This window comes from Tachypleus tridentatus, chromosome 6 (assembly GCF_004210375.1).
Source record: "Tachypleus tridentatus isolate NWPU-2018 chromosome 6, ASM421037v1, whole genome shotgun sequence".
Taxonomy (NCBI): domain Eukaryota; kingdom Metazoa; phylum Arthropoda; class Merostomata; order Xiphosura; family Limulidae; genus Tachypleus; species Tachypleus tridentatus.
In genome coordinates, this window is record NC_134830.1 from 105,320,433 (window position 1) to 105,346,627 (window position 26,195).

General features: G+C 31.4%; 1 protein-coding gene and 1 long non-coding RNA gene across 17 annotated transcripts in view; one reads left to right on the top strand and one right to left on the bottom strand.

The window, feature by feature from the left end:
* Window positions 1-26,195, bottom strand: part of Ten-m (teneurin transmembrane protein Ten-m) — a 354,091-nt gene that overhangs the window by 168,883 nt on the left and 159,013 nt on the right. For 12 of the 15 annotated variants that reach the window (XM_076506757.1, XM_076506760.1, XM_076506761.1 and 9 more), the window contains one exon: window positions 14,161-14,375. In XM_076506757.1, coding sequence (XP_076362872.1) covers window positions 14,161-14,359 — 199 coding nt within the window. In that variant the 5' untranslated portion in view covers window positions 14,360-14,375. Of the gene's footprint in view, window positions 1-12,018; window positions 12,237-14,160; window positions 14,376-14,772; window positions 14,791-26,195 lie in introns of those variants that run through there. The other 3 variants (XM_076506762.1, XM_076506773.1, XM_076506770.1) reach the window with 3 other exon arrangements.
* LOC143253238 (uncharacterized) overlaps window positions 1-26,195 on the top strand; it is an 88,682-nt gene that overhangs the window by 39,777 nt on the left and 22,710 nt on the right. Inside the window, exon 2 of one of the 2 annotated variants that reach the window (XR_013029462.1) lies at window positions 16,202-16,320. This is a non-coding gene — a long non-coding RNA (uncharacterized LOC143253238). The remainder of the gene's footprint in view (window positions 1-16,201; window positions 16,321-26,195) is intronic. The other variant, XR_013029463.1, reaches the window with a different exon arrangement.

The following is a 26,195-nucleotide window of genomic DNA, read 5'->3' on the forward strand; positions in this document are numbered from 1 at the left end:
ACGTTTCGCGGATGACTGGAAAAACGGGATGTAATACGTTGCCTTGGCAACTAGTTAGCAAAGCGAGGATGACGGGGAAATGAGTAAAGAGAATCGAGTTGTGTAATCGGAGCCACTAACGTATAAAGGACGCTGCCGCCAAGAAAAGCAAAGCGTCATTAGAAATGGTCTTTTCGGTAATAAAATATTTTGCTGGTTTTATTGATATTCAGTGTATTCTGGATGAATTATTGGAAGTGTTTTATTAAATGTACCATCAGGGTGACCCGACGTAACCACTAACGCCCCAAGTTTCCCGAAAAGAACATGAATGACTACAGGGATCGGTTAACGTTCCTTAGAGATATGATGAAATGTTTTTATAAATTACAACACCCAACTCATTCTATAAAATAAACTCAAGTTTTTTGTGTTTTTTTTTTCATTTTGTGTACCATGCGGGCATATTACTTAGTTTTTGTTTTCTTATATTTCAGATTTATTTAACTGAAAGGAGTCATCTCTCGTGAAATTCAACATAAAACTTCAATAAATTATAACTCGTTATTAGCTATAAATTACTTAGCAAAATAAATTGTTAGATTATGCTTTTGCTACATGTAAGTTATAACTGATTTCAGTTAAGATAATTACTTTCGATGATATCTGAGACATACTTTTGTTTATACTTTCAACTCTTGCACGTGCTCTTTTATAGTTGTTTGTACATTTTTTCTTTCTTTTCTTTTTAAACTTTCCTCATATATCACCTTTGTTTTTAATTTCAGATAACGTCTCTTGAAATTATTCTCTACATTTCTAGCCCTATTGTTAAGCATTCATTGTTTTTATCTTTATTGTATAGTTTGTAATCCATGCACGTACTCCCTTTTATCTCTTAGCCAAATTATCCCAAACCTCTTGCGCTAAATCATTTTGTTTTATGAATCATTAGTCTATGAGGTTTATCATATTTTTTACGTACCCACGCTCATACGTTTGTTGTGTGTACATACATTAATACGTATATATGTATGTATAAGAGCTGCTCTTTCCCCACCAATTTTAACACTTCCTGAATATCAAAATTTGAGATCAGTATTATACTTCTCACATTTATATATATATCTAACGACTGGTCTCAACACTCCCAAAATTTATGTATTATTTGGTTTTGGTATTTGATTATTGAATTTATCAAATGACTAGTTTTATCAGTTATAAGATATGTTAACGTTTCAAATGACTACGAATTACCATGTGTTGTATATGGAAAGTAATTGGATATTTGCTGGAATACCTCTGTAATTCATCTTCATCTTCAATTGGTTTCTTTTCACATAATGTAATTCTTTCTAGTTCGTGTTTCCTATCATTCTTGAATGTATATTGAATGCGTTTTCTATGGACGGGCTCCTTCTTTTTCTATTACTGCATCGAAATATTTAAGAACATTTTCTTCCCGTCATCGCCAACAATATACTTTTTTCAAATTCGCTGCCGTCAATTAAGTTTACATTCAGCTAGAAACAAAACTTTTCGTAAAGTAACAAAATCAAATGAGTTCATTAGTTTCGCTTTTTTATTGTCAACCAATAAATCTTCGGATGTCCATATATATATGTTTTCCTATAGTTACCCATTATGCAGTAGAATTTCCAAGTTATGCTACATTGCTCACCAACTTGAATGACGTTCATTACCACTAATGAGTTCTTCTGGTGTACTCAAGGCTCGAATGTAAATGAAGTCAGTTTACAATAACCATGCCCTCGCTTGCAGGTGATTTTGGACGCGAACGAAAAGGGGGAGTGATTAGCGGCAGGGGTTGAAAAGCTAGTTTGTTAGAACAATGGGAAAGCAAACTTTTCTAAATCCTTCTCTCAGAAAAGCTTTTCTTGAAACCGCCTGGTTCTTGCCGTCAATTGATTAATATACATAAAACGATACAGAATTACACTTACCCTTCCAGCAGTTATCTTCTTTATAATGTAACGAAAGGTAATTAGACTTAGCCTGTGTTGTGCAGTAAGCTTTAGGACAAAACCTTAGATCGCGTCAAATGAAGTGGGAGGTGCATACTCCTTGTTAAGGTTACCGAACTTTACTAACGCACACGACGCCATTATTACTTACATCGTACAAAATAATTGTTGTTTCCTTCAGCAAAACTCTCTGAATGTTACTGGGCTTCAGATAATTATTTTATAGCATGTTTTTAGAAAGTGTTAAAAATATTTTTTTCATCTACATACTGACTGTTTTCTTTTCTTGAAAAGAGATATGCAAGCATTCTCTCTATCTTCTTGAGTTTTTATAACGTTACATGTAGTTATTTCTTTTTCATTTCTTGTTAATTTACTTATAAGAAAAAGACATACTAAAAAGTATAAATATTATTTGTATCATTCTCTGAAAAACTTATTCCATATTTAAAAGGCACTCAGTTAGTTCATTCAAAGATATAAAAAACATAATTGTATTTGTTATTTATTAGATGTTTGTTTATGAATTTTTCGCAAAGCTACTCGAGGGCTATCTGCACTAGTCGTCACTAATTTAGCAGTGTAAGACTAGAGAGAAGGCAGTTGGAATCACGATCTACGACTAACTCTTGGGCTACTCTTTTACTAACGAATATTGTGATTGATTGTCACATTATAACGTACGCAGGGCTGAAAGGGCTAACATGTTTGGTGTGACGGGGATTGGATGTTCTTAATTACATAGTTTTTGATAAAATTTACTTTGCATCATTAATTTCTGAAGTAATCTTTGTTTTCCATTTTATTTCCTGGGCACAAACATCAGTATCATATGTAGAATCACGTATTCAGGAAAACCTGACTTAAAAAATAAAAACAACGTATTGTTGAATAGTTAATCTCCCAAATATTCCTAATAAACAAAAATTATTTAAATTTTAGTTTAATACTATAATGTTTTGCAGAATTGTAACAAAGCAATGCTACAAGTCAGGTTTTTCGTACATGTAACAATAATATTTCTTATAATCTAAAGTGTTTTTTGGAAATTTTAGTTGGGTTTCAAAATAAAAATTACACTAAATGACAAGGTATATCTAAAGTGACAAGAGCTTCAAAACTAGGAACAAAGGTCAGCAAACACATTTTTCAGTCTTTCATTAATTAAATGTCATATTTATTTTTAAAAGGCGTTTGATGTCCATTTGCTAACATTGTAAATTGTACAAAGCGATTTTCATCCCTACAATTTGAAATAGAAACGTTATGATCATTTTGGGTATTGTACTGGGAGTAAAAACATCCAGTATGCTAGAAATAGCTTGCTTGTACTTCTGTAAAATGATAATATAGGTTTATCTTAGTGGAATTAAAGATTCTTCATCTAACTATCACGAGTATACAAAAGATGGAAGCAAAAGTCCTTACTCAAAGCACAATAATAACAACAATCATCAGACTTTTCAACAAAGGTGGTACATCTATAATTCATAAGGCGACGAGGCAGAAGCGAGACAGATAGTTGTCAAAGCTTTCCAGTTGCGTGTCTTTGGACAATCAATCGTATCTGTCGCCACTACTTAAGGTTAAAATCGTCGAACAGTGAGTATTCCAGTAAATGCTCTATAAAACATCTGCTTCTTGATACTTTTTACCACAAGAGTTCAGGATGTATAATTTCAGTGAGGAGTGTTTGTAAAATGATGGAGGAAATATCTCTCTTTTTTCTTTTTTTTTTCCTTTTTAAAGTGGAGTTATGAGCGGGCTTTCAATTTGTTTTGCACGTTTCGTTTTATGCTTCCATACACGTGTATGTAGTAACTATATATTTAACTTTCAACAGTACTGAAAGAAATAAGCAGCCTTTTGTTTTAAGCAACTAAGTTAAGAATGGATATTATAACTCCTTTGGGCGGAGCTTGCACGCCTCTCAATTGCAGCTTGATAGGATAAAAGTTATCCAACATGAGAAACAAATAAAAACATTACAGAAATGGTTTGTTGTTCGTGCTGCACGCTTTGCTTCCTATTGCACGCAAATATATAAACAACTGTCAGCACCCTTTTGAATTGGATATAATACAAGAATGGACAACTTGGCACGCAAAATTTTATGCAGTTGAGAAAAAAAATTAAAAATTTGGGATGTGTTTTTGTTGTTGTTTTTCTGGGAAAGAAACTATTATGACAAATAGAAACTAAATACATTTTCATAAAGGGTTGAATAATGTTGGTTTATCTAATTAATGTGTTTTCCCATCTACTACTTGTACTGAAAATAAATACGCGGAAGCTTAAAGTGGTCATTAACGTCGTTTCTTGTCATTGTTGCTGCGAAATAAATAATTGAAATTAATATTGAAAAATGTTGTTTGAAATTTATTTATCTCGTCTGCTACCAACAGTGATATAATTTAGAAAGTAAACAGTAATTTCAGTCAGAGTGTTACCTGAAAAGTTGCATATGGCTAAATGGCCAGATCAGATATTCTTATGATTTAACCAATAGCCATTCCTAATTTAGGATGGCTGAACAAAAACACAAATAATAGTTATGAATAAGTTTCTTCCTTTTACTCTACATTAAGTATTTGGATTTAAAAGTATGTATATACAACATTTTAGATATAGTAGTTTCCTAATATATCAGTTTTGATTAGATTGGTTTGATATTTCAGTATAATACCTGGAAAAGACCTGGCGTAACCCTAATATTGATAAAGTCTAATAACTTTCATAACTTCTTTACAGCTACAAAATTTCATCTAATATAGTTTTAATTAAGTTTGTTATAGTCAATAGTTGTTTCAACATTTAGTAATACGTTTACTGTCAAACTAAATATATACTAGACAGCGAAGTAAAAAGTATACATTTATATACATGAAAAAAAGAAAAATATTACAGAAACACATGTGTATATCAAGCCAATATAAACATAGTTACTCTATATTATATATTGTATTATTCATCATAACCATTAGACTACTACACTTAGTATCTTGAATTACAACAATTCGGAACACTCCTTATATCGAAATAATTCCTAGAGTAGTTATTCAATAATAGTTGCGTCTTTTTCTTTAACTAAGCTATTTTTAACCTTATTTTACTTAGTAGTAATGTTCCACCGTGGGAAACCGCTAAGTTTAAGGACTTACAACGTTACAATGTAAGGTATGATTCACAAGGAGTGGCTTTGCTCTTAAAACAAATAAACTTAATCGTAACTTTTAAAATCTTCATTGTTAAGTCAAATGCTGTAATACACTCATTGTCTTTTCAAAATTAAGTAAGTAACTGTATTTATTTTTTCTTAGCATTAATTCGGGAGATTTCGAATGCTCATCTTAATTTAATATTCTTTGGTATGTTCGAAAATTCGCTAATATTTGTTTTGTTTTTTTAACTTTGAAATAACTTTTTTTAAGAACACAGCTTCAAATTATATTTGCAATATCTATGAAAATTTATGTTTGTAAAAGCATTCTTATTTAAAAAGTCTGTGGTTGTTTTTATATTGAAAAACGTTTCTTATATTATATTTTGACACAATATAACTAAAGAAATAACTTAAGTCAATAAAAATATTAGCAGGTGCAGTCATATGAGCACGCTGCAGTAGTTTATGAATCTCGAATATGTTATTAAAAATTGGAAGTAATATATATACATATATATATGTAGGGAGAGATACTCAGTTTAATAATTTGATAAATAGCTTTGATAAATTCTGAAATATACTTAATGCGAAATTGGAGCGAAACAATAAAGAAAGGTTTTGACGCTCATTATGAAAATAAATTTAGACTCTCTTACAACCTAAAAAGTATTAAACTCTAGAGCAAAAAAATAGCGAGATGAAAACAACGAGAGAGATTCATTGATAAAACTTGAATTAAGAGTGTACCTGGCCGACCAGGTGGTTAGGATGCTCGACTCGTAATCTGAGGGTTCCGGGTTCGAATTCCCTTTATACCAAACATGCCCTCTCTTTCAGCCGTGAGGGCTTTATAATTTTTTGGTCAATTCTTCTATTTGTTTGTAAAAGTGTAGCCCAAGAGTTGGCGTTGGGTGGTGATGGCTAACTGCCTACCCTCAGTAGTGTACGTTGTATAATCATTACACTATTATTTAAAGTTGCAACTTATTTTTATATGAAATGTAGAATGTTAAAAAATTATGAGTGAATGGTAGATTACATTTTTTTAGAATAAACTTCTGAACTTTTTTATTTTGAGCTTATTCGAAATTTATATAAGAAGAAGTAATTTCAAATAATTATGTTTATAATTTGTTTGCTTAGAATTAATCACGATGATTCATAATGGATTATCTGTGCTCTGCCGATCACGGGTATCAAAACCAGTTTTTCGTGGTGCGAGTCCGCAGACATACCGCTGTATCACTGGGGGGTGCGATATGTTTTTTTTTTTCTATACCTACATATATTTTAACACTACAATGATAGTTTTAAACGTCTTATAGGGAGTTAGTTGAAGAGCAGAACAGAATCTATTGATCAATGACTTAAATCAGCATCTAATATTCATAATTAAAAGAAATGTGCTAAACTATATTATTTCAGTGTAGATATTTTTAATTAGATTTTTTATAATCAAACTTATAATATAACCCACAGGTAGATATTAAATTCATGAGAGATATTTATATTTTTAATTCCCTGAATTCAGGCTTGTCGATGTTTATTTAACAAATGTATCGACTAAACTTCCTAGATAATAAGATGACTTACCGTACCGTAGAACCATATTCATCAATATGTAGCATGGCTCTTAATCGATATTTGCATACATAGTACTTATGTAAGAACACATAAAATTATTAAAGCGTTTATACACTGGAAGACAGATTGTACTAATCTTTAAGCTTGGAACAGAAGCATTCACATATGAAAATATTAAAGAATTATTTACGTTTCTTAGTCAGGAACTTTGAACTTGATGAAACATTTTTGTGAAATTCTGGACAGTATGTGACTCAACTGAAAACCAAAAAGTTTCAACAGAACATGTTAAGACCGGCATTAAGTAAAAGAATTAAGTTTGGTAATTGAGGAATAAATTCAAGTTAAAGTGGAATAAAACATAACTCTGCTGATATTCAAAGAAAAAATAATAAAAAACTTCCTTGTAATTTGATTTATATTTATGATATATTGTAAATTTACTCGCATAATGATATAGTTTTACAATATAAGCAACAAAATATGGAAGTGCTTTAACAAAAGATATAGAAAGGAACACAAAAAAGTCTCAAGTAAGCGAACATTATAGTCAGTATTATTGTATTCTCTTAAATAAAAATTATCAGCATTATTCATCTCACAGACCCATGAAAATATGTATATAAGTTTGAATGTTCGGAATATGTGTTTGTTTATAGCAAAGCCACATCGGGCTATCTGCTGGTTCGGTATATTTGTAGAGACTTAGTTGTTAGTTGTAAGCATTATTACAATGAGACGAAAATAATGACTCACAAACAATGTTGACTCAATTTATCGGACAATTGTGTTTAAATAAAAATAAAGACTTTCACAGACAATGCAGAATCAATTTATTGGGCAATTATGTTTAAATAAAGAAAATACAGGTATTAAATATTATTTCAAGCAAAGAAAATTATTTCCAATTTTAGGTAAAACTAAAATTTAGATCACCTAGTAATATAACGGCTTTGACTGACAGTTATTTTGATTTATTGAATTAGAGGAGACTTATAAATATTTTTCAAAATACATCTTTCATCTGAGCTAACAATAGTATTAAATACAATTTCAATGAGGGCCATGGGATATTAAATTTGCCTCATTTTGGTGGATTTAACTGAGCCTTGATAACTATAAAAGTGGTTTAACAATTTCTACATGTCTGGTTGCGGAATTTGGCAAATAAATATATCTGTTTAACTCTGACTTTATAGTATATTTCAACGTAACCTGTTCATTTTGTTCAAAGCTATAGTCCGATTATGTAACAAAGAAGAAGGGTGCAGACGTCACCTTGCACTAAGAAGATTCACTGAATAAATATATTACTGAAGTCAATCAAAACATAATAAATATATAACTGAAGTCAATCAACACATAATAAATATATTACTGAAGTCAATCAACACATAATGTTAGTTTTTGTTACTCTTGCATCTATAAATCATTATTGTGATAAAACTGCAAAGTATGGGAAGACGAACCAGCTGTTCAAGTGTAAGCAGCAGTTCATAAAATATACAGACTTTAAAGAATTATATTCAGGTTCAAAATAGAAAACAGTGTTGTGTCTAATAAAGGGTGGAAGTTAAGAAAGAAAGATATGATTAAGAAATTATTTTTAGAATCCATTGCTAATAGAGCAGACTTTTCATGTAAAAAAACCATTAAAACAACACAAATAAACTTTTTCCAGAAAATAAATACTCATAACTCTAATATTTTAACTTGACAGTTATTTGACAGTGTATATTCGTCACAATGCTAAAGTGCATATTTAGACGAGAAAATAAAAGTATGTTTACTTCGAGCACAAAACAATACGTCTGATGTAAAATATGAAAATAGACAAAAGAGAGTACAATGTATATGTGGTATATGCAAGTTTTTAGGTAATAATAGCATATACTACTGCAAATATATATCTTCAAAGGGTGTATTACAAATATATATATATAATAAACCCCGTAGATTACTTTTATTTAATAGCTAAATGTAGAAATATACAGTCATCCTGGCCTTTTAAGTTTGGTTTGTTTTGAATTTCACGCAGTTACACGAGAATTATCTGCGCTAGTTGTCCCTATTTCAGCAAGTCCAACTCTTGGACTACTCTTTTATCAAAGAATAATGGGATTAACCATAACATTATAACGCCCCAAGGCTGAAAGGACGAGAATATTTGATGGGACGAGGATTAGAACCCGCGACCCTCAGATTACGAGTCGAGTGCCTTAATCCCAAGGCTATGCCGGGCTGCATTTTAAGGATTTTGAAGTTTTAAACTGTCATGTAAGGTAAATAAATTGTTAAAAATTACAAGAACAATAAACAAAAATGTTAATTTCTGTAAATATTGATTATTTATTATTATTATTTACAGAATACATCGTTTATTCTAATACTTTCTGTACAACACAGATTTTATTGGTACTCTTTCAGTACTTCACTGTATTTATGTTCTTTAACAATCTCTCTTATGCTACACGTGCATTCTTTTATTTTACCTCTTTTTTACTTTTAATATCTTAGTATTTCAATCTGATGAAGAATAGTTGCTCCAAATGACATCAATTTGTTAATAATAATAAAGAGAAAACCTTTATATCGATTTCTTAACGATTTATTTTTATTATTTTTAAAAAAATCAATCAGGAAAACTGAATATTCAACGATTATCAAAAAGTGGATGATTTGTTGATATTATTTTGAGCGTGTGTTTTTTCTTGTAGCAGAGCCTCATTGGGCTATCTCCTGTGTCCACCAAGGGAATCGAACCCTTGATTTTAGCTTTGTATTCCAAGTCTAAAAAAACGAATAAAATAATCTATGAACCACGATATTTAGAAATTGAAATAAAAAAGCTTTAGAAGTTTCATAATTTATTTTTCATTAAATATGTCTCATTATCGTATGTCTTCGGGAAAATAAAGAAAAACATGCATTGGAACGATATTGCCAGAATATGTCAAACAGTCGTATTAACGATTGAAAATTTAACTTGTGACATTTATATACACTATATAAAGTTAGTAACTCCTATTTCTTAAAAAGACTCAATAACAGGTGAATAATCTGGTTAGGTGTATGTAAATTTTCTGAAAAACGTATGACACAACATTCTTCTACTTAGAGCCCAGCATGGCCAGGCAGTTAAGGCACTCGACTCGTAATCACGGGTTCGAACCTCGTCACACCAAACATGCTTGCCCTTTCAGCCGTGGGAGCGTTATAATGTTACGGTCAATCCCACTATTTGTTGGTAAAAGAGTAGCTCAAGAATTGGCGGTAAATGGTGGTAACTAGCTAGCTGCCTTCCCTCTAGTCTTATACTGCTAAATTAGAGATGGCTAGCGCAGATAGCCCTCGTGTAGCTTTGCGTGAAATTTAAAACAAATCAAACCAAAATCTTCTACTTAGATTATTTGGCATAAGGTTTTATGTAACTCAACTACGTGATTATGCACGTGTAATTAATTACTAAAACTTAATATTGTCGTAATTTACTCAGTGATTGTCTATTTCTAATCAGTAACAGAAAAAAAACAAAACACTTCGATGATTTTTACTTCTAAATGTATTTATCAACACAAAAGTGTGTAAACCACTACGAAAACACATGAACCAAATAAAGTTAATAGCATTTTACGATTTTACTAATTTTGTTGATAGCGACATTACATTTAACTGAATTAAACAAATTAAACAGTTAAGACTACGTTAAATACATGTCTTTGTCTATATATTAAAGAAAATATTACTATTGATTAAACTTTTTAAATATTATAAACAAGGTTGATAAGTAAAAACAAACCAAACGAATCATTAAAATAAATAGTGGCGTGAAAACTAATTGTTATAAATATATATTCAAATCACATTCAACAGGCATACATGAATACGATTGGTTTTCCTGAAAAAGATTGGAATAATTACTCTAAAAAATGAGTGTCTTGTACCGTCGCTTAAAGTTACATTAACAGTAAAATTATAAAATAAAAAATGTAGTGAAACCTAATGAGATATGAGTATATTAACGTTTGGAAAGCAAAAGTGTTATTATTCTAAAGACAAACAAAATATCTTTAAACATGGACTGATGGTCAATGCAGATTTACTAGAAAAAAGTACGTGAAATCAATATACAAAAATAAAATATTCTATCAACTTAAGAATAGAATTGAGGTAACAGGTACGAAAAATCGTCTCAACTTATTCTGTATCGATAGCACATGTAACATTTACTTGTTATTGGTGTGATTATATCAGTACCACCAATCTTTTAGTTTTTACCTATTTGAATCAGATAACTGGTAGTTTTATAACACCTATCAATAAGTTGCCTTTTTTTCTTTCAAATACAGACTCAAAGACAAAGCTTTATGTATATATAAGTGTTTATGTACTTGTACATAGAGAAGTGAAGAATGTATCTAATTAGGAAAATTAACATTACTATTAATTTCTTTTCTGTATTTATAATTTTCCGTAGAAATAACTTTGAAGTCTTAAATTTCTGCTTCATTGGACGACAGACTTTTTAGTAAAGGACGTATTTTAGGACTTGACATTTGGTCCTATAAAACAAGTCGTAACAATCGGTAATACGCTCATATCTATGGATCTCTATCTCAGAGACTCTTGATGTGAAACTGTTTGTTACTTATTCCAAGACATCATTCATCAAAATCTCTGAAGCGCGCACTTTAATTACGAACAATACATCTCATAGAATTAGATTATCTGTTCAAGAAAGCCGATGAGCCTTCTATATAAGACCACAAAACCGCTCCTAGTAAATAAAGAACTCAAATAATTATATTGCACTTTTGTATCAAATCAATACGTAAAAATCAATGTCAGAAATAACCAACAACGATTTTCAAAAAGCTGATTCACTTGTTAAATGAATGAATGAGCATTTATAAATTTGCGTTTTTTATTAATAATTACTTTTTCTCAAATAAAATATACACACGTCTTACCTTCATCAAATACAATTAATTTTACTATAAATAGAGTTTTAACGGCATCCCCTGTGGTTCAACGGTATGTCTGTGGACTTACACTACTAAAATCTGGGTTTCGATACCCGTGATGGGCAGAGCACAGATAGCCTATTGTGTAAATTTGTGCTTAATTCAAAACAACAATAACAGAGTTTTCTTTTTTATTTTAATATTCGCTTTTATTTACTCTAAATTTCTTAACAGTTCAATTTGATAACTTTCGTTTTCCTTCGAAATGAAGGGTTATCAACACATTACATGATATCAAATAAACTATAATAAAGTAAATAATAATAGTTATTTTGCAACTTACTGAACCCTCGTGTTTTGATAATCAGGACTTGTGAGTGTTGAAACAAAAATGATATAAAAGCAATAGATTTTATAAACAGATTTATCAAGTAACACTAACTGTATTACAATTTTTAAGTTGAATGATAACGTAGTTAATCTAAAGGTGTTTTATTTAAGCAAATTATCCAGCACTAAATGTACTATTGTTAACCTTCAAATATCGTTTAGTATATGTACTGTGTGCGTATTCTCGCACACTAGGTGTTATGTTTTTATAAAATAGAGAAAAAAAAATTTAGTAGAACAACCGACGAAACGCGGTACACTTTAAAAAGATCTATGCCAAGAGCTTAATATAGTATGCAAGTGTAGTAGCATCATCCGGATTATTTCCGGTGCAACTCGACCCTCGCTACAACTTACCAACCCAATCAACTGCTTATTTTCACTAACAACAAAAATTTGTATTAATATTAATTTTCTACTGTTTTGACAAATAAAAGTAAAATTTGGCTTTTTCTGCATCTAGTAAAGAATAGAATAATTTTGTCTCTTACACATAAAAAAGTCTCTGCTTCTATGCTGCGGTAACAGAATGCTGGTATTATTATTAAAACTTAAGGTGTTCAACATACATAAACAAACCATAACGCTTAAAATACATAAATTGTATTAAAATTGTCCAAATTAGAATTAAATTCAGTACATTAAAAATCAAGTAAATATTGTGTGAATTATTAAAAGAAAAAAAATGTGTTTTTCCCAACACATCTAAAACGCTAATGTTCAATGAAGCAGATATTGTTATATTTTTCCAAGTAATACTAAGTTAAAGATATAAAATCATAGTAGTTAATTCGAGTGGAAATGTTCCGCAAAAATCACCCGAAAAGGATAAAGATAAAAGCGTATATTTACTAGTGATATTTTATTAGCTTAACGTTTTATCTAACATAGTTAACTGCTTATATATCGCTATAGTAAATCAGTTGTTCATGTATTTATGAAACCTCAAACAATAGAACTATCCAACTACAAATCTCAATGTTAGCCGTAAATCACTACTTTGAAAACTGAGAGAAGAACAGGTTGCATTCTGTTTTAAAAATGTAAATTTCATTAATGGTGGCAAATATTTAAAAAAAAACCGTTGTCTAAGGTATTGAACAAAATACAATGACTTTGAACACCCTGATAATTCAAGTTAATTCGTTCCAAATGCAAAGATAACTCCAATGTATCTAGCTGCTTATTCAACAAAGGGTTTTCTGGTAGCTCGATTTGGAAAACGTTTATCGTTTGAAAAATTTCTAATGCCAAAACATAAAAAAATAAATAAAAATCTAGCCAACATTTGTTATTCAAAGTAATATAAGCATATTCAAAGTTGTATGTTTAAATTTTGATTTCTTCAGGCATTATAATGAGAACATATCCTAGTTAACAAGCTCTTTACAACTTTAAAAACACTACTTCACGGGATCTTGCAAAAATACACCCGATTCAGTCTTGAGATAAGACAAGAGCGCCCTCTCCAAACCGGTGTAAGTATAATTTTTTTCGAAATACTCGGTCGATTTTGGTTCAAAATATCACCAATAAATGATTAAACATCTAAGTAACTAAAGTATTTCACAAGGTCTAGTTTATTGTTTTTGTTTTAATTAAGTTTCACATAAAGCTACACGAGAGTCGTCCATAACTTTGTAGTGATAGATTTTAAAATGAAAGCAACTAGTCAACACAATTCACAGCAAACCCTCAAACTACTCTTGTCAGAGTGAATAGTGGGGTTTGGCCGTCACTCTTATAACATAATCACGGCCCCAAACTACGGAAAACGATTTTTTTTACTTATTCTTTTAGCAGTAAGGATAGGCGGACCATAAATCTTAAGTACTACATTCCAACACCTAACTAATTTGATTGCGCACACGGACTTTAAAGGACCTTGCAAAGATACATCTTATCCGAAGTTTCAGGAAGAGCGAGAAGGCTTTATTCAAAATGCTGGACTATGGGTCAAAGGATTGGCGTCTCGTAATCACAAATAATATAAAAAAAGTATTGCTTTCCACTTTAATTCCGTGGTTGGGTTGTAAGGATAACGATCAAATCGCAGTATTCAAAAACAAAAAACAAACAAACATTGACAGCTTACCCACTGAACGTAGAAATGCCTCCTCGTATTGCTTCATTCTGTCAATACTTTCATAAGCGTTTTGACGACGGTCATCTTCTTCGTTTTCAGATGAACTGTACTGTGAGTCCGGGTGTGAACGTGCGCGATATTGTGGCTCTGGATGAGGGCGTGTTTGATTCCTAACTCTTGATGTCTGTTGAGGTATCTCTCTGTCCATGTTGAATGGTTAATAACTGCATGTACAAAAAGAAGAGGTATGGCATATTAGAGAAATTTATCTGGATTTTATCTGAGTGTATCGAAACGGACACCACTTGCTTATTGATAACGTATTTTAGGTTCAGTATGTTTTTATGTCCTTTAAATCTAAGCATGTCATTTTGTTGTGAAATTACTTCTGCGAATAGGGCTTATGCACTTACTTTGTTATATACATATATATATATGTATGTATATGATAAATACTAGGGTTAAATTTCATTAATTCTCTGAAAAAGTTGCACGATATAACTGCAAAACAATATTTAAAAGTTTAGTAAATATTAAACCGGTAATAAACATACATAACACAACGTTGCTGTTGAATATCAGTAAACTTAATAGAAAGATGGAGAACAAATGATAAATTACTATACAGTGATGAACATATTCAAAAGCCACAGGTGAAGATTAGGCTGTGTTATTTAGATACGAAGTTATCAACATTTTAAGTAACTCAGATTTATAGTTTTAAAAATGAAAGAAGACAGTATGGCACGATTTGCGCTTTGGTGCTTCAGTCAAGAAAGTCGTACGAACGTAAGTCCTGCTGAATTTGAAACAAAACCTTCCGTCCTAGTCTGACACAGAAGCGTTTTCAATCTACTCGAACGACAGCTAAACTGGCAGTAGTCGTCGTAAATCGATTTTTAGCTTTGAACAAAACATCGCCTGGCAGTCGGAATAAACTGTTCTTACTACTGAGTTTGTTGATTTCTACTGTTTTATATCCGGTTCGCAATACCGACGGTCTCAATTGGTCAAGAAAGCTGCGCTAATATAACTATAATATTGGAATTATTACTTCCGAACTTCTATCACAACACAACTGAAAAAGAGAAACAACTTTGATATAATTTTAGCCTCAAAAGGGAGGAGGACACATTACTACGAAATGCTTTACTCCTATAAATCATACTTGAAATCAAAGCGTCTGAGACTTTGTAAGATTTGTGTACTTCAAAAATCAACTCAGTTTACATGTATATTATTAGATAGTTTTGACAAAATGTATTTATTTATTTATTTATATGACACAGTAACCAAAAATATTTATAACGATTTTGTCTTTTTTATCCGAAAAAGCTGCTAGTCTGAGTAGCAACGAAAAAATGCGAAAATAAATCAATTCGCGCTAACTGAAATGTTTTATGAAATGAAAATCCCAAGAAAAGCTTAGCTACTACCAAGTAGACATAGCTTATTGTCACTGAGTAGTTCACGGTAACATGCTTTGTCTAGTTACTGTAAAATAAGGTCGCCATGGGTACGAGTATCATAACAAACATGTTCTTATGTACTGCTTCGTTGCTTGGTATTGAAACACTTATACTTTATTGTCTTAAACGTAATATTTTTCTTCACATTTCAAATATACTTGTTAGTGGTAATTAAAAGAAACATTGCGTAAAGGTAATACTAGATGCAAAATCTATATCGACTTTATTTCACAGTGTAATTACTACTAATAGAACAAAATAACAAAGACGGATATTTCTGGTTGGAGTATAAGCATCATCTATCAAGCAAAAGAACTGTATATGTACATATATCAGCATTACCTTGATAAATAAGTTACTATTCCTATTAACTGAAAGGTCGTTCCTATATTCAGTCACTATATAAATCTCAGTTTGATAACTGGTTTAAATTTGATCTCCAACTAGAAAATTAGCTGCTTGTTTGTCCATCCATAACGAGTATTTTCCTACTTCCTACCCTCTGGTTAACATAAAATTTTCACAAATTCGTAGGTATGCCTCAATTAAATCTTAAAACTCCTTCTTTCTTCATATTTCAGATCTGACATTTTCCTCTTGTTACTGATGGTGAATGACCGACCCACAGGCACGACTTCACGCTCTCTAGTTGACACGTAGGAAATACAAGGTGAACCTGTTAAAGGTTGATTGATTAAAAGTAAGCACAAATCTACACAATGAGCTATCTGTGTTCCGTCTACCATGGGTATCGAAACCCGATTTCTAGCGTTGCGAGTCCGCAAACATACCACTGTGCAACTGGGGACCGCGCAAAGGCTAACTATTTAGTTTCTTAATATTTATAATACTATATATACATATGATTTCCGATATACCTTTTATGTTTTGCACCACCAAAAGCAGTATATTAAACTGTTGTTTATTGGTCGTGAAAAGTGCACATTAAGTCTAACTCCATGTTACTTCTTAATATATGTTTTTGTTATCGGGTCACCAGTATATAGAAACGTCTTAGCTAAAATTACTTGTGTCGTGTAGAAAAAAAATACTTATATTTCATTATTTATATATTTTGTTTCTAGAAGGAAATCATGCTCTCATAAAATCATTTTATAGATACAGCTTCAGAAACTAAAATTCTCGACATTAGACTGCTCTGCCCTCTCTTGACAACAAATGAAATACTTTGTTACATTAAAATAAATAAATATAAATATCTCGAGAGAAATCGCTTGATAAAAAAAAAAACAGAAAAAAATGCATTTATTCAAGTTACTAAAAAGATAAAAACTGGTAGTTCCAGATAAAAGGCTAAAAACAACTTCTTAGACCATTCTTAAAGAATCGTATAAAAATGTGTCGATAAGGTTTCAAATGTCCTGAACAATAACACATCAGTGAATAGTTCCCAGCATAAAACCCGAAATAAAGGTATTGCAGGATTTCCCAAGCCAATTTCAATGTGGGATCTGCCTGAGGATTAATAGCCTCCAAAATAAAAGTTTATACACGTGGAATTTGGTGGTTTTCACAGAGCAATATTGAGTATGTATAGAATGAAATCACCCCTGCGTATCTTTCCACCTGATGGCTCAGGGAAATCAAGTCAGATCGAAGATGCTATAAGATAGGATACACTCTGATCCTTACTCGGTTCACTTGATTCCAAGGAACTACAGTGGAAGTAAAGATGAGAGTATACATCTCCGAAGCATTTCAACAAAGTAACGAAATAAAAAATAGATGTAGAAAGAAAAAGTGAGAGAAATAAAGACACTGAAAAAGGAATATTTGACATGTTATGTCAGCAACCCTTGGAACGTATATACCATGAGGATTTAAGAGTAAGCTTCGTTGGTTACCTATAGCTGGAACATGTTTTATAACTCCAGAACCGCAAAGTTGTATCCTGTTTGTAATTCACGAGTTTTTGTTTTATGTCGCCTCTATCTTCTTAGTGACATATTTCTTTACTACTCATTCTACCAATCTGTAGTTGTTTTTTGTTTTGGTTTATTGAGATTTTATCTTCGACTACAAGACTATCATATTTTCAAACGTAAATACTCGATGTCATCTTGTAGTTAACCTGTAACTAATTACCGATAATTACCCTTACACAAAGAAGTAAGTGGAAACATTAATTTCATTTTGCTCTTCGGGAGTTTAAGAAAAAGTTTTTAAATATGTAACTCTTCATATAACACAATATTTATCTTTGCGTAGACGGTTACAAACAAGTCCATTATTATTTCAGCATTTCTCGTAAAGTTGGTTATCTACTTTTGCTTGAGACATCTTGTATTAGCATATGCTGGTAACACTTAACTGTAACACAGAAAATATAATTATAACGAAAAACAAAGATATTATACCTAAGGATTAAACAAAATCGCATGTGGCTCTTTTTTCTCTATAGTATAAAAGTAAAATGAGATCATGAAACTTGTTGTCATTTTACACATTTAACTTCTGTTTAAGTAATTTCTAACACTAGGGTACTGGATTATCAGGTAAGTTATTACAGTTACGTGCAATCTAATTCGAAACTAACTAAACAAAAAAAAACATTTAAGAAAGACAGAAATTAGAAGAAAGAAAGCAATCATACATATAAGCATATAAAATTCTGAGACAAACAGACACAAAGTCAAAATACTATATAAAATAATAATAATATAATCAGTGAATCATAATATAACAAAACCAGTCATATTTCCAGTAACAACCATCATTTTTTTAAAATATAAACTTGGTGTATCTAGTTTTGTCTGTATGTAGATTGCATGACCATTGAACATGGATTTTGGTTAAAATGCGAGAAAATAAAATATTGAGTTGTTCTCAATATATTTTTTTTTATTCAGAACAGTTTATGTGGACACGGTTTTATTTATTTATTTTTACTGCCACTGGTAAATATACTTAAATTATTTCCTTCCTTTAAATTAGCGATATCATCATGTTTCATTTTTCGGATATCGAATTTTAAGTGCTTTACTAACTCATTAATTAAATGAAACTGAGTGTATTAATTGGCTCTGTTTGTTTCCGATATTCGCGCAAAGCCACACAAAGGCTTTATACACTAGCCGTCTCTGTTTCTTGAACTGGCATACTAGCGTAAAACCAGTTAGTCGTGCTCATCCACTGATTAAATACAGGGATTTGACAATCACTTTTATAACGCACCTACAATCCCAAAGATTTATCACAGCAACGGATCCACAGTCTACGATACTCAGTTTCTGGTGTGTATTTTTTAATTCTGAAGTTATAAAAATACTAAGTACATTAAAATGTACATATATAATAAAACCTCTCTAAAACACTACAAAGACAAAAACAAGAAAGAGTGTCACATTTTAATATCAGGTCATCCCTTAAATAATGTCCGATTTTAGGTTCAGAAAAAAGAGGAAGGATTTCAAACGGTTTTAATGTTATTTAATCAATAATGCATGTTCCATTATTATTAATTACTTCCTGCCAACGATTCATAAGCTTCTGAATGCCACTTCTATAAAATTCTTAGGGTTTTGAGAGAAAAATTTAGCGAGGGTAGTTTTGACATCTTCATGTGTTCCAAGCTCTTTTCCATAAAGATAATTCTGCAAACTTCGGAATAGATAATAATCAGATGGGGAAAGGCCTGGAGGATAAGGAGGATATGAAAGTTTTCCAAGTCTAGCTCTTCAATCTTTGCACATGTGATCCTTGTTGTATGGGGCCGTGCTTTATCCTGCTGTAACACAACACCTTTATGATTGATTAAAGCCAGGCATCTTTTCTTTCAGTGTAACATTCAAGCGCTCTAATTGTTGACAATATAATCGTTACATTGGGTGGCAACAATCCAAAGTAGATCACACCAGCAATATCCCACCAAACACTTAACAAGACTTTCTTAGGGTGGAGATTCATTTTGGGCTGTGCTTTAGCCAGTGTACCTGCACTAAGCCATTGTCTGCGGCGCTTAACATTTGTATAAAATATCAATTTTTCACCTCCAGTCACTCATCTGTCCAAAACAGGTGAGTTAGGTTCACGAGAGTGCAAATTTCCACACTTGCTCTAAGGTTGGCTTCTTTCAAATCATAGGGGGATTCTTTTTCCAAGTTTTTACACCTTTCTAATCTGTTGCAGATGACAGTGAACTGTTAAATGGGTTGAATTAAGCTTCTGTGCTAGTTTTTCAACTGTTACAGCACAATCTTCATCAAGTGCAGCCAGCAGCAAGTTATTATTAAACTCTATAGGACGACCTGAACTCGGTGCATCACTTAATGACCTGATATGAGCTTCTGAAACCACTTTTGACGTTTTTCTCATTGAAAAACTCCGCATCATAAACACTTTGAATGCTTCGTGTAGTTTCTGCTGTACTATTGCTTTTTTTTTTTATCTCATATAGTATTACATGCCTAATGTGCTCCTCAGACACATCCATCTTCATAAGGATTTATTTGATTAATGATTTGAAAAAGTGAAGTTGGGTTTTCTCTTTTATTTGTCTGAATATTGTTATACATGTCCTACTACATATTTTAGTCATTAAAGCCTTCTACAACGACAGAAATGATGATACACTTTCTGTATTAAATTTTCGGACATTACTTATGGGATGATCTGATACCTATAAATACATCAAATATTTATGTAAAGAAAAGTCGGACATTATTTCCTCGATACACCAGATTGGTCCCACATTATAGCCATGCATATGAACTTAAACTAAGTGTATAAATTGAAGTAAATTTCAACAAATACAGATAGTTCTTAAATCACAAAAATTCTTTCAAGTACGATATGAATGTACAAGCGAGTAACTTTATGCTCGGGAAAGAAACATAGATGTACAGAAATAAATTGCACATATTTTCATATTTGTTTTCATTACGAGTTTTTACGAAAAACAGAACACTCTTGTTACAAGATATCTCTGTAAACGTTTGGTGAGACACGATTGTACAACAGAGCTAAATATTTCCTGTAGACTCAATGACAGTATGTTAGATGTTTTCAGTTTCCAATCTAAACATGTTTTAGCTGTTATAACAATGTTTACTAAAACGTGACAGCGCGAGTGCTATTCTAGTTTCTATCGATGTAGGACATTCGAGTTTCCTATCTATTATTCTTGAAACACTTATGGTTTATTCTGATATGTAATTTGTTTTTGGTTTCTTTTTTGTATTTTTCACTAAAAGCAACAAATTTCCCTGAAAGGGAGCGAATGCCACCTGAAGGGGTCACCTGTTTTAACCATTGTCAGTCAGTCAGTCGACGCTAAACTGACGTCACATAAGGGACATTTAATTTTGAAATTTCTACTGTAATGACGTCAGTAAAATGTGCGCATGCCATGAATCACGAGAAGAATTATGCACTCCGTTGGATAAAACATAGTGCGGCATATTAACTTGAAAACAAGAAACGAAAATATTTGTTACTCTTACTTTTCGATGTATTTACTCTTAAAACTGAACACTTTATGAAGATAGGAAAACTTACAACCACATTTCAACAAAATATTTGTGCAATGTAAAATAATACATATAATACATAGTTTTATAATAAGAATCCTGTGTAAGTCAATGTAATTTACAATTAAACTAATAGCAATTTAAGTGTAAAGATTTATGCTAAGCGTTTACGCCTTTCTATTTCTCAGAATTAGTTTTTTTATTTATTCATTTTGATCCCAGTTTCGTATTATCTGCACTACGTATACATACTTGCTTTTCAATATTTATTTTTTCGTTCTGTTATTTATTTCGATTTTTCTTTGTTTATTAATTTCACGCAAAGTTACGAGAATTATAAGCTTTAGCCATTCCTAATTTAACAGTGTAAGGCTAGTTGGAAGGCAGATAGTCATCATCACCCACCACCAACTGTTGGGCTACTCTTTTACTAACGACTATTGGGATTGACTCTCACATTATAACGACGGTCTCGTATGTTATGACGGGGATTCAAATCCGCGACCCTCAGATTGCGAGTCAAATGTCCTAACCACCTGGCCTTGTCGGGCCTCCTACTTGTTATAACAATGTTATAACAGCGATCAATGTGTTGTACTAAATGATTTATTATATTGAAGTACTGCCAGAGATTTCATACTAGCTTTCATAGCTTATTTTATAGCTACTATTCAGCAATGTATGTACGAGAAGTGTTATTAGTAATTAATCATTACTATTGTATCATGGATGTATTTCAAAAGTGGATTGAGGGAAATATTTCAAAAATGGATTGGGATACAAAAATATCTTGTTGCACAAGGCCTAGCAAATGGCGTTCTTTCATATGTGGCCGTAATGTTCCTATAAAATCATTGATAATCTAATGACAAAAATGGTTACTGACGCTTATTACCCATCATAAAACGTAGTTGTCATCACACACCACTGTTATCGACCCGAAGGACTTTAAACTTATTATAATTATTATAAATAGATTACAGTAACCATACACTGTGATTAGTTCAGATATTATCCCCTACCCATCATTTTCTTTACTCTCAGGTTTACATAATTCACGAAATATTTTACAATACTCACTTTAGCATAAATAGTATACTTATTCGGCGTGTTCTTGTATTCATACTTCCTTGGAAAGCATGACAGCTGGACTGCCTTTAGCAAGAACCAAATAACGATCAAATTGTGACTTTAAGGCGGGAAATAGTAATAATCTAAAGCATGTTACTATTCTATTTAATTGCATTAAAATGAAATATTCTGTAACATTAGAATTAACGGTTCAATCTTCGCAGAGAATACAACAGAAATATCCCATTTCATAGCTTACTGTTAAAACAGTACAAACAATAACATGAAAATAGATTGTAATTCAACAACATTTTAAAGGCTTTAAACATCCAGTTTCTCTTTTGTTGTTGTATTTCGCGCAAAACTACACGAGGGCTATCTACGCTAGCCGTCCCTAATGTAGCAGTGTAAGACTAGAGGCAAGCCAACTAGTCATCACCACCCACGGTCAACTCTTAGGCTGCTCTTTTACCAATGAATAGTGGGATTAACCGTTACATTATAACGCCCCCACGGCTGAAAGGGCAAACATGTTTGGTGCGATGGAGATTCAAACCCGCGACCCTCAGATTACGAGTCGAACGCCTTAATCCACGTGGCCATGCTGGGCCATCTAGTTCCTGCTGATGTACGAAAAACGTATTTCAAAATACTTATATACCATTTTGATTTATTTAATTTTTCATTAAATTTATATTATTGCAACCTAAGAAATTTTAATTTATATGGAATATTTTATAGCAATTCAGCAGCAGTTAAGCATAATTTGGTGTTTTTTCACGGAGATAAAGTTTTAAAAATATTCTTTCGAAAATTCTAAAATATGTAGAAACGTATGTTCTTTGAAGGTCTTTAGGAAAATATTTTATTTTAACTTTGAAAAAACTATTCGAATTTTCAGAGCAAACTCATACAAAAACAAGAAAAAAATGAAAAATTTTCAAACTGTGACACATATTGTACTCTAACAGCGTGAAATTTTCAAACAGAATAAATGTTAACGAAGATAAAGTAAGTTCAGGTGTTAATTTCTAAATAAGAGATTTTTTTAAAATAAAGGTGTAGTGCACATAATTCATAGATGAATCGGAAACTAAGCAGAAACTGTAAAATCCATTGTCATTTGTATATAACAAGCATATTAAAAGAAGAAATAAATGCTTAATAGTTTGGTATCTTTATGTAATGTTTCATACGTAGTGATGTTATTATCACTCAATTTGGATATCTTTCAAAGTTACAACACTTAGTATTACGTGAATATTAAGCAGTGAAGTATTTGTTCTCTTGATTGAAACTTAGTGAAAACCACACCTTCAAGTATTTAGCTAGTTTCTATAAACTGATGTTTTGTGAAAAGATCAGAGTAGAATTTAACCTTTTGGTTACCATACACAAATCATTCTGGTGATATACTTCTCTTTGATGTCTTGGTTATCGGAAGGTTAAAAATAAACTAACAGGGACTGAACGAAAATTGGTTAATGTGCGTAACAAAGATAAATTTGTTATTCACCGACAATGGCTTGCTTTTGATGAAACACGCCCATTTCACATCACACTGCAAGCTACATTAACTGGAGAGACTATAGAGATATATATGTGAATTCTGATCAATATTTGCTTTCTTTTAGAATGACGTTGTTCTCTACTTGACGGTAAAGGAACATTACATATTTTAAAACAGAACGACGACAAGAGTTTAGGAAAACATATAAAAAATGCATAGAACAAGAATTTCCCGTAAACTAAAATCATAAAATAATTTTCATGCCCTCTGGTGGTTCAGTCTTTAATATGAGGGCTTACTGTTCAGCTTGAACCTAAAACGCACATTAGTTAACTGGTTGATGTGTAAGCGTTAGCTATAATATTAATGTTCGCAACAATCAACCTTCCACTTTGCTATTCGGGTTATTTTTTTTTTCGTTGATGTATGATAAATTACGTTTGCTTTTCTAATTAATAATTAGAAATATTATAGCAAATAAAACTGCTAAATACTTTCTGTTCAGTTTTAAACAGTTTTTAATCATTTGTGTTACTACAAAAGTCACAAGTATATTTCCTAATTATAGAGTGTACTTCTAACGTAAAGTTTTCCAAAACTAGTGGTTTAACAGTTCTTGGAAGTTCAACAAATCTATTATATCAGCTAACAGTTCATTTAGCCTGACCTTTATGCCTTCATCATTTGTACATGAAAATTAACAGTACTCTTATAGTCGTTCTTAATTTTCCGTTTTATATATAACGAAGTTCACTTGTGAGGTAGTTTGCATTATGGTTATATCTTGTAGCACCAGTCCTCTTTTATCAATTACTTATTTTAATTCAATACTCCATAGAAAATCCATTATGGCAACGAGAAAACGAAAATGGAATAGAAAGAGCATCACACTATTTAAATTCAATAGTTAATTGTGAATAATAATAATAATATTGTAAAATAATCTTTGAACAACGTAACATCAGTTTAATGTAAGAGACATCAATTTTTGTTCTCATTTTTACTAATTTTAATAATTATTCCTATGGTAAGTCAAACCGAACATAATATTAATGAAAGGCAACATTTTAAACTATATCATATAACGTAATCAAGCTTGTAATGTAGGCGGTGAGGGTTGGGTTTCTCATATAATAAACAAATAGTTTTGTATGAAGTATGTGCAGTGAGATTGATTGTATCTGTACGAAGGTTATTCAGGTGGAATATGGATAAAATATTCAAAGTCCTCTATCACAACACCCCCTGTTTTCTGAAAGTAACAAGCTGACGTGGAACATAATCCTATCGGTCCATGTCGTTTCTCTTTTGTTCACGAGCTGTATAACTGCATGGAGGTTCGTTATGTTGCCATGACAATCAATGGCAAGGGGTTTTGTTCTCCCAGCTGCTGCATCATTTTAACGGGTAAATAGTAACACGATTTCAGCATTTAATTGCGTTTGTTCTTAAAAAAAAAAGTAATAGGATACTATTTGCTCTTTACTTAAATCTATGTAGTTTCTGGCAGATGCTTAGTCAGCGAAACTGTATAGATAGAATTTCACAGTGACGATGTTTTTTACACTGTATCGTATGAAATGTCAGTATAGTGAAAATATGTAAACAATAGATACAATGAAAATACGAATAAAACTATGTACCTATAAGACTTGACGCATATACACAATGTATTCTTAAACATTACTTAAATGGCAAGAAGAAGCTTTAAAATACGTTGTACCGATTGATGACAACCTTGGAATTAAACACTGTTACATTTTAACGAAAAATTGTTGCTTTGATAAAAGATATATATATTTTATTTGTGTATCTTGCTTATCTGTGACTAATTACGAACAAATATAAATATATATGTATAATGTTGAAGTATATGTATATTATACGTTATTCTAATAATCGATGATGGCCCCAAATTCGAATCCTACCACTGTATATTCTCGCTCTTTCACTGGTGTGGGCGTTATAATGTAATGTTTAATCCAACTTTTCGTTAGCAAAAGAGCAGCACATGAACTGACAGTGTTGACTAGCGCATTTCCTCTAGTCTATCACCTCCAAATTAATGATGGCTAATGCAGTTAACCTTCGAGTAGCTTTACACAAACTTCAATAAAAACTAACAAATTTAATTAATGATCGATATTAAATTTTATAAAGATTTATATTATTTGAAGAAACTGAAATGTTAGAGTAACATACTTGAAGCACTATATTATATGAGAAGAAAGAAGCCTTTGAGTACTTTATTAGTATACTGTTATATATATATATAAATGTGTGTTGGTTTAGTTCTGCTAGTTTTAGCAACGGAATCAGTCAGAATGACAAAAATGGAACAAACTAATTAAAGCTAAACATGACCATAATCATGTTATATAGATGTAGAATATCCAAGACGTTTAGGAATATTCTCATCTAAATGTCTCAAGTCAGGAAAACTGAGAAACTTTGCGCGTTTAGCCAGTCATGAAAGCGTATTTCTTTTTCATTTTGTTTCAAAAG